Genomic DNA, 8,989 nt, shown 5'->3' with positions numbered 1-8,989 from the left:
AAAGGAAGCTATCCAAGGTTTCCTTGCAACTCTTCCACTTCTAGCGCCTAAAGTGGAGAATGAAGGGATACCTTCTAGACTTTTCCTAAAGCTAATGTCTAAAGATGCTTTACACAAGAGGTATCTTTAGGTGTCCCTCTTTAGCATCTTCCTAAACACTATTCTATATTATTTACAAATTTATACAAAAGAAACTATAAAGAGAGATATTAATTGAAGCCCATTCTTGAATGCTTGTAGTCTTCTTTTGGCTTTAGGCTTGGTCCTCTCTTTATTTTAATTCTTCTTTAATTTTTTAGAAGACTAGAAGGAAGAACTTTATCAGTAAAATCCTCTCTTATTTGATCTCTATCATTTTCAACAGTGTCACTCTCTACCACCTAGAAGAGAGCGTAGAAACCACCAGAAATAGGAGGAGCCGCCACCCACCTTTGAAGTCAACGACGACTAGGTCAACCGGCAAGAACAATAATCACGGCTCCCTCAAGGGAAGGCAGCTTCATCTTCATATACCTCGTTGAGGCCACTGCTCCTATCCTGTTTAGGGCAGGTTTTCCTAAAAGGATGTTGTAAGTTGAAGGGGCGTTGACAACTTATATTAATGGTGCGGGATGCGGTGTCGTCTGTGAAGGTCGTCCTCAGTTCCACGTGTCCTCTCACCTCCACCTGGTCCCCCGCAAAACCGTATAGGCAGCCATCGTAATATCTCAACTGGTCAGGCGATAGTTGCAGCTTATTGAAGGTCGACCAGAACATCACATCTACCGAGCTCCCTTGGTCGACAAGGACTCGATGCACTCTTCTCCCTACCAACACAACTATGATCACCACTGGGTCATTGTCATGTGGGATCACATCTCGTAGATCAACCTTCGTGTAGAAGAGGTTAAGCTCAGGGGACTGGTCAGGCTCCCTGGCTTTTACTGCCATTACATCCCTAGCATACTTCTTTCGTTGTGAGGCGGTGCATCCTCCTCTTGAAAAAACCCCAGAGATTGTGTTGACCTCTCCATGGACTGGTATCTCATGCCCCTGATCTCCTGCTGGGGCTACTGACGTCGAGGCCCCTTGTTTTTCTTGTAGGTACTCCTTCAGAAAGTCATTCCTCACCAGTTCATCTAATTGGTGTCCCAACGCTAAGTAGTTGCGCAGGTTGTAGCCAAAGCCTTGATGGAATTCGCACCATGTGTCCAAGGTGAAATCCACTAAACAAAATGTACCAAACACACTTACACAGCCACTGTTCTTGAACCCTACAAGAAACTTGGCACACTTGCTGAAAAACACTATTTCAGCACACACTCTTCAAGAAACCCTATCAAGAAGATCTTACAATCACACTATACAAGAATTCAAAATATGAAACGAATACACCTGATAGAGGATGCAGAAATCTGCCTTAGACCAATAGAACAAATTGCTCATACAGTAGCAGCACCTCTAACCAAGCCTTAGAGCCAACCAAGAACAAGCACACTTTTGATTTGTAAAATCTTTCAAGAACACATGCTAATTCTCTGTAAATCCTTAATTCTCTATTGTAAAACTTGTTTTCTCAATTGTATGATTCACTTTTAAACGTAGGAACAAGCTTTCTTTTTATAGAGAAACAACTTATAACAGATTTTCAAAAAACAGTTAAAACTGTTATAAAAAGAACAAATTGAAAATAAAAATAACAGATTTATTTTCAAAAGCAGTTAGAGAATATGTTATGTGAAGGGACTTAGACACACATTCTGGTGCAAGGACAAAACGAAAAAACCTTTTAAGATAGACATGGCACCAGACTAAAAGGAATCCATTCATTTACAAATGAACAGCTTTATTTTTCAAAACGATAACAGAAAAAAACTTAACTATTGAAACACAGTCATTTTGAGAGAGTGAAGACTTAGTCAAAATACTTGATGCACAAAACCTGATTTTCAAAGGCTTTAGTCAATGCATTAGTTTAAAAAAGAATCTATTCATTTAGAAAAGAACACATTTATTTTTTATGCAGTAAGGGTATTTTTGCAAAACATGTGAAAAATAGTTTCAGAAAATTTGTGCTTGCTCTTATCACATGGTCAGGGGTTAAGAGGTGAGTTACCTAGCAAAAAGCCTACTCTAAACAACCTCTAAACTATACCTAAGACATTCTTAAAGCAAATGTAAATATACATGAAATTTACACAAATGGCTTCATCAAACACATGTCTTGAAGGGGCAGCAACCATCTTCAACAACTTCAACCTATCTGCCACATTGGGGATAACAATTAGCTCCTTAAGGTCTATTCTGAAGTTATGCCTGGTGGGTGCGCCTTCCCTCGTTCGTGGCCTGGTCTGAGGCTTCCTCGGCTCATACGGTGCCTGTTTAGCCGGGGTTTCTTCTCTATTGTGGCCTCATGCACTCTCATGGGTTGAGGACAACTAGTTCCCCGAGGTCTTGCCGGGCCAACACTTCCACATTTTTTTGTCACCTCCTCTTCTGCGTCGATGTGGGCTACAGCTCGGCGACGGATCTCGCTAAATGTCTTTAGGTGACACCTTATCAGAGAATCACTGAAAGGCCCCGGTAACACTCCTCGCCTAAAGGCATGCACCATCATGGCTTTGTCTTTGGTGTGTAGCTTCACCACCAGTGCCCCGAACCGGTTTAGGAAATCTTTCAAGGTCTCTTCCTGGTATTGTTTCACATCAAAAAGATCGAAAGAGACGGGAGGGGGAGCCTGGTTGACGATGAACTGCTCTCTAAACAGTGTTGAGAACTGATCAAATGAAGTTATGTGTCCATCGGGGAGACTGATGAACCAGTCCAACGCCGTGCCCGAGAATGTTCCCATAAATAGCTTACAGTGCAGAGTGTCAGTTCTTCCTGAGATCATCATTTGGGTGTGGAAGGCAATGATGTGGGCCTCCGGGTCTTCAGTACCTGTGAAGGTGATTTTCAAAATCATGAAATTGGTAGGTATTACCGTATTCATGATTGCCTAGGAAAAAGGCATGGGGCAAGCCCTAACTGGAACGGGCAGAGTTTGCTCGTTGGTCATACGCTCTCTCATGCATTTCAAATCTCTACGCAGTTCCTCATTGGTCCTGCGCAACTCTTCATTGTTTGCTCGTGATGCAGCCAGATCGACCTGGAATCGATCCTGGCTAGCTACCTGCTCGACTTGAACTTCAGCCAGAATCTTGTCCTGATCAGCTTCGGACGTCGCCACTGCTTGTTGAAGGGCGCGAATGGTCTCCATGAGTTGTTGCATGGTGACGTTGTACCCCATCCCCCTAGCGTAGATGTGCTTTGTCTTGTATTTCTCATGTTTGTTGGATGGCTCTCTATCATGATTGTGCATGCGACCTAGTTTTATCGGGCCCCACGATGGGCGCCAAATGTTCTTGCCGGTTGACCTAGTCATCGTTGACTTCAAAGGCAGGCGGTGACTCCTCCTATTTCTGCAATTTATGTGCTCCCTCTTTGGTGTTGGAGAGCGACTCCATTGAAACAGAGGGGGGCCTACCTGTTGATTGCAATTCGACGATGTAGTTAGTACTAGGTTTAAGAAACAATGAGTAAGTAAACTAGTTTCACTCTTAGAAACGGCGTACCTTTACTAGGGTTCTCATCCCCTTTTATAGGTTGTTTTTAGGTCAACAAATTGTCCCCACCTTTCTCTCTCCAAAGCCTTACCTCTAGTGGAATTAGGTTTTCTGGGAGGGCATTCTGGTACGTTATTGTGCAATCTTCGCTTAATAACCGCACATAATCTCCCTCTTGGGAGTGCAGAATCTAACAGTATGGTCGCTAAGGTACTAACTCACGCACCAACGCTGCGGAATCCATCTGTTTTGTAGATGCCCTAATTCTCCACGTGCCATGCATGCAACTTTTCCCTGAAAACCCTAATGCTCTTGGGCCTTGGCGCCTTCAGGGAATATTTGTTGTGGATGGGAAGCTTTGATGTGCCAAATCCAAGTGGAGCCTAAAGCTGTGTGTGATGTTTTAGGTTTAGGTTTTAGTTTGGGGTTTAGAATCTTTGTAAGATCAGTTTTGAATCTCACACAAAGCTCTTTTTAAACTGTTTTTAAAGATTAAAGTGTTTTTCCATGCAAAGGGAAAAACAACCGATTAAAGTGTTTTTCCATGCAAAGGGAAAAACAACCGATTAAAGTGTCGAGATAATCAGTTGTTTGTAACTTAGCTGGCAAAGAAGGGTTTAAAACTGTTTTATAACTGACAAGAGCATTCAACCAGTTAATTCCTGGTTTTAACCGATTAAATGTGTGTCCTTGTAACAGCTTTTTGAAAATATGTTTTAAGTGATATGATTGTTTAGATTTGCTTTAACGTTAGCATTTCAAGGTTTATAAATATGTTTTTGATTGAAACGTTTAAAGATTAATGAAACAAAAACTTTTGACACTCTGAGCTGAGATTGATTTAAGAGATTACGAAACTGTTTGTGAAAAGGTTTCAACCAAGTTTTTAGCAAGATTGCTTTGTGCTTTGTTGTCTTTAAAAGAACTGATTAATAGGGTGTTGGTGTATTGTGTTTTACCAGGTGTTTTCTAATCATGTTCAAGTTCTTGTAATTGTTCATATAACATTTTTGTATATATGTGTAAAATCCTGTAAAGTCAGTGGGATTCTTGCTTGAGGTGGTTGTTGTATGCAAGAAGGGTGAGTAGGCTTTGTGGGATTCAAAGTCACCTTCTTGTGTGTGGTGGTTGTGTATCTGTGATTGATTGCATAGTGAAAACTCAGTGGTTTGGCTGAGGACTGGATGTAGCTCTGTGATAGAGTGAACCAGTATAATCTCTGTGTGTAATTCTCTCTTCCCTTCTCTCTATATATGTTTGTATTTTCCGTTGTCATAAACAACCGGTTAAACTGCTATTTTAACCGATTATAATTTTGCTTATGTTTCTGTTTGGTAATTTGATTAGCTTTCTGAATTGCTTTTCTGGGTTGATTGAAAAAGTTTTATTTTAAGCCAAGTATTTGTGAAAACAGTTTGAAAACTATTCACCCTCCCCCCTCTTGTTGTAGCCATCAAATCTAACAATTGACATCAAGAGCAGGTTCTTGAAAGTTATTCAAGTTTTTTTTGGTTTCTGGTTTCTGAATATCTTGATGGTTGATAACAATGTTTTTGGGGAAGGTGCCTCTTTGAACAAACCACCTTTGTTCAGTGGTCAAAACTATCCTATTTGATAGAAATGAAATTCTTTATTCAATCCTTAGATAAGAATATTTGGAATGTTATTTCAAATAATACCTATGTGCATATGTCTAAAATTAATGAATCTTCTAAAGAACATCTTGATTGTATGACACATCATATTATTGTGTCTGCTCTAGACTCTGATGTACTGCTCAAGGTTTCAGAATGCACTACAGCTAAAGGAATGTGGAACAGACTTGAGGAATTACGCAAGAATCCAAGGAGTGACTTGGTAGATAAAGAAGAGTTATCTGGTGGCTCAATCTCTGCTGAAAATAAAGTGGAAATTTGCTTAATGACCAAGGGAGTATCAGAATCAAGTCAAGTAAGTACAACCTCTTCTAATAAGTGTGAAAGTTATTTTCAATTGCTTGATACTTTCCAAGAAATACATGAAGAAGCTAAGAGATTGACTTTTTCAAATAACCGATTGAAGTGTGAAAACAACTGGTTGAAAATGAAAATCACAGTTTTGGAAAAAGACTTGAATCAATCAAAAATTGATTTAGAAAATTCTGGTTTGATGCATGAAAAATACTCTTGCAAATGTGATTCAAATTTTTGCAAAAATTGTGAGTCTCTTTAAGAGAAAGTCTTATATCTAGTGAAAACAATTGATGTTATTTCGAAAGGAAAATAAAATTTTGAAAATGTGTTGGCATCCCAAACATGTGTCTTTGGAAAATTTGGCTTGGGTTTTAACCCCCAAAGCAAACAAAGTGGGTGCACAAAACCTTTTTCAATTTTCACTCAAAAACAATCGATTAAAGCATCGAAACAACCGGTTGTTTGTTGTTTCTATTGCATGAAAAAGGGAATTTTGTTAGGTTCTACAGAATCAGAAAGTTTTCTGTACCTAAGGGTATTCTGAAATAGGTTCCTAAAGAGCCTAAAGTTTCTTGGAAACACATTAACACCTATGGACCCAAATTCACAAGGGGACCAGATTTGGCAACCTGATTTTATTTCTTTTGTAGGATTGTTTGGAGAGAAAACCGCACCTATAGTATCTAGATAGTGGTTGTTCAAAACATATGACAGGTGATGCATCCAGATTCATCCACATTATTCTCAAACCAGATGGTCATGTAACCTACGGTGACAATAACAAGGGAAGAATTCTCGGCAAAGGTGCAATAAGTAACGAAAGTAGTTTGCTTATACATGATGTGCTCTATGTTGAAGGTTTAAAGCACAGCTTGCTTAGCATCAGTCAGCTTTGTGATAGAGGATATCAAGTGACCTTTAGGACCAACTCATGTGAAATATGCTTACCTAATTCAAAGGATGTTCTTCTCATTGGTAAGAGATCTAGCAACATTTATCTACTTGATATATCTAGTCATGCTTCATTAGATTGTCTTCTGTCAAAGCATGAAGAGTCTTGGTTATGGCATAGAAGGTTTTCTCATATTCATATGAATCATCTAAATAAGCTTATATCAAATGAACTAGTTTATAGCTTACCCAAACTCAAATTTGAAAAAGAACATGTGTGTGAAGCATGTCAAAGGGGGAAACAAACTAGAAAATCTTTTCCTTTGAAAAACAGTGTTTCAACTTCAAAACCCCTTGAACTTTTGCACATGGATCTTTTCGGTCCTCCTAGGACTATGAGTCTTGGAGGAAATTTATATGGTCGTGTTGTTGTAGATGACTATTCCAGGTACACTTGGACACTCTTTCTACATACAAAGAAGGATGCATATTCAGAGTTTAAGAAGCTTGCAAGGAAACTTCAGAATATATGTGTTGCAGCAACATAGGAGCCATTTGAAGTGATCATGGAGGGAGTTCCAAAACGAAAAGTTCATTAGCTTCTGCAGCAAATTGGGGATTTCTCATAACTTCTCTGCACCAAGAACACCCCAACAGAATGGTGTGGTTGAGAGGAAGAACAGGTCTCTAGAGGAGCTTGCAAGGACCATTATAAGTGATTCTGGTCTACCAAAGTGCTTTTGGGCTGATACTGTGATTACTGCATGCTACGTGATGAATAGAGTGTTGATTCGGCCTATACTGAAGAAAACACCTTATGAGTTGCTAAATTGGAGAAAGCCAAATATGAGTCACCTAAAAGTATTTGGTTGTAAGTGTTATGTCCTTAACAATGGCAAGGAAAGCTTAGGTAAGTTTGATGCTAAGTCGGATAAAGGTATATTTCTGGGTTACTCTTTAATAGCTATACTTACAGAGTCTTCAATAAAAAGCTTATGACTATGGAAGAATCCATTCATGTTATTTTTTGTACCGGCCAGAACATCGGGTGTGATGACGTGTCTAGCACGTGACTACGTGGGGCGTGTTTAGCAAAACACGTGGACTAGAGAAAGGCGAGTGGTCCAGAAGCTACTATAGTCGCTGCTCATGGAAGCGGCGTGCTACAACGTACGTGATCGGTTGCGCCGAAATTGTATGACGTCGACGTGTTAGATGATGGACGACCGGGTGGTCTGACATCGCCGCAAGAAGAACATCGCCGGATTTCTCAGCAGACTTAGTTAAGGCTGCTGGAAACTCAGAAGTCCAAACGTGTAAGTCCAATGAGATGATAGTTGCGCCAGCATGGGGGTCGAGTAGGTTGAAGGGAACAGCTTGCCCAACAGCGACAGGATTCCCAGAGTGGACATTCGCTGGTGGCAAGGTTCCCTCAGCTAGAACATGCATGGTGTAGCAATAAGGAAGGTGACACTAACGACAAGCGATGTCATAGAGATGGTGCGTTTTGCTGCACCCGATACTCGCCTTATCAAGTGGTGTTCCAAAGCATATTGCATGCTAGCTTACTCCTTGAGCAGAGAACTTAGCCGCGCGACTGGTTACTACGCAGAAATAACGCTCAAGTTGCCTCCAACCCAGATGACGACACGTGTAGGGTTGGATGGGTATGAGAATGACGCTCGAGTTACCCTGGCTCAGGTGATGACAGATGTAGGGCTTGGCACTCCCTGCTATCCCAGCCCAGACGGCGACACGTGCAGGGCTGGATGCGAGCCACGCGTCCAAAAGCATAACGGCCTGGAGAGAGAAGAAACCTAGCTATAAAGGTAAACTTAACAGAATTTGCGGAGGTACGTTTTTCATTACGGCTCATTTCTAGGGTTGTGTGCACTTTTAGTACGGTTCTACAGAGTATATTTTTCTCTGAGTTTTGGGTGTTCGTGTCACTGACTTGAGCGTCGGAGCGCCACCGGCCGCAGAGGCGCCACCGTGTGTTTTTCAAGTTCCCAGAGAGGCTTTGTGGTGTCGACTTGAAGGGCACGTGGCGTGAAGCTGGTGAGGCAGACCGTGACGAGGCAACGCTCTTGCGCTAGGTCAATCGGCAGGAACATCTGGCGCCCACAGTGGGGCCGTATAAAAGGTGATTCCCAACCACAGTTCGAGTTTGTCAAAGTCTTGGTGTTTTCTGTTCGACTGCTTGTTGTCGCAGTCGGTTTTCGAAGTTCTACCGTTCGTTTGGAGTTTCTTTGAGTTCGTTGAGAAAGGATGAGGACAACGCGGTCTAGTTCAGTCGCGTCGTCAACATATGAAGACGCTGTGTCTATGACGCAGGTCATGGACATGATGAGGACGCTGCAGGAGAACGTGGCTGCATCACGCTCTGAACAGGAGAGGATGCACGAAGCGCTGGTGGCCTCGTAAGCTAGGAATGAGGAGCTCAACAGGGTCAACGAAGAGCTGCGAAAGGCTCTTCAAGAGCGGGAGGAGCGTGCGGTCGGGGATAGATATGCACCCCCATCCCCACCGCGCAGCTTTCCCATGCCATTTTCTCAAGAGATC

General features: G+C 41.6%; 1 protein-coding gene across 1 annotated transcript; it reads right to left on the bottom strand.

Moving 5' to 3' along the window:
- Positions 1-483: 483 nt before the first annotated feature.
- Positions 484-3,268, bottom strand: LOC137815840 (uncharacterized). The gene is made up of 5 exons (XM_068618952.1): positions 3,040-3,268; positions 2,353-2,919; positions 2,178-2,242; positions 1,334-1,340; positions 484-1,205 (listed from the first exon to the last, which is right to left on the bottom strand). The coding sequence occupies exons 1-5, from the start codon at positions 3,266-3,268 to the stop codon at positions 484-486; spliced, it is 1,590 nt and encodes a 529-aa protein (XP_068475053.1).
- Between the last annotated feature and the right edge of the window lie 5,721 nt (positions 3,269-8,989).

The sequence above is a fragment of the Phaseolus vulgaris genome, chromosome 1, assembly GCF_000499845.2.
Source record: "Phaseolus vulgaris cultivar G19833 chromosome 1, P. vulgaris v2.0, whole genome shotgun sequence".
In the NCBI taxonomy this organism is placed as follows: Eukaryota; Viridiplantae; Streptophyta; class Magnoliopsida; order Fabales; family Fabaceae; genus Phaseolus; species Phaseolus vulgaris.
This window is presented reverse-complemented; position numbering and strand designations above follow the sequence as displayed.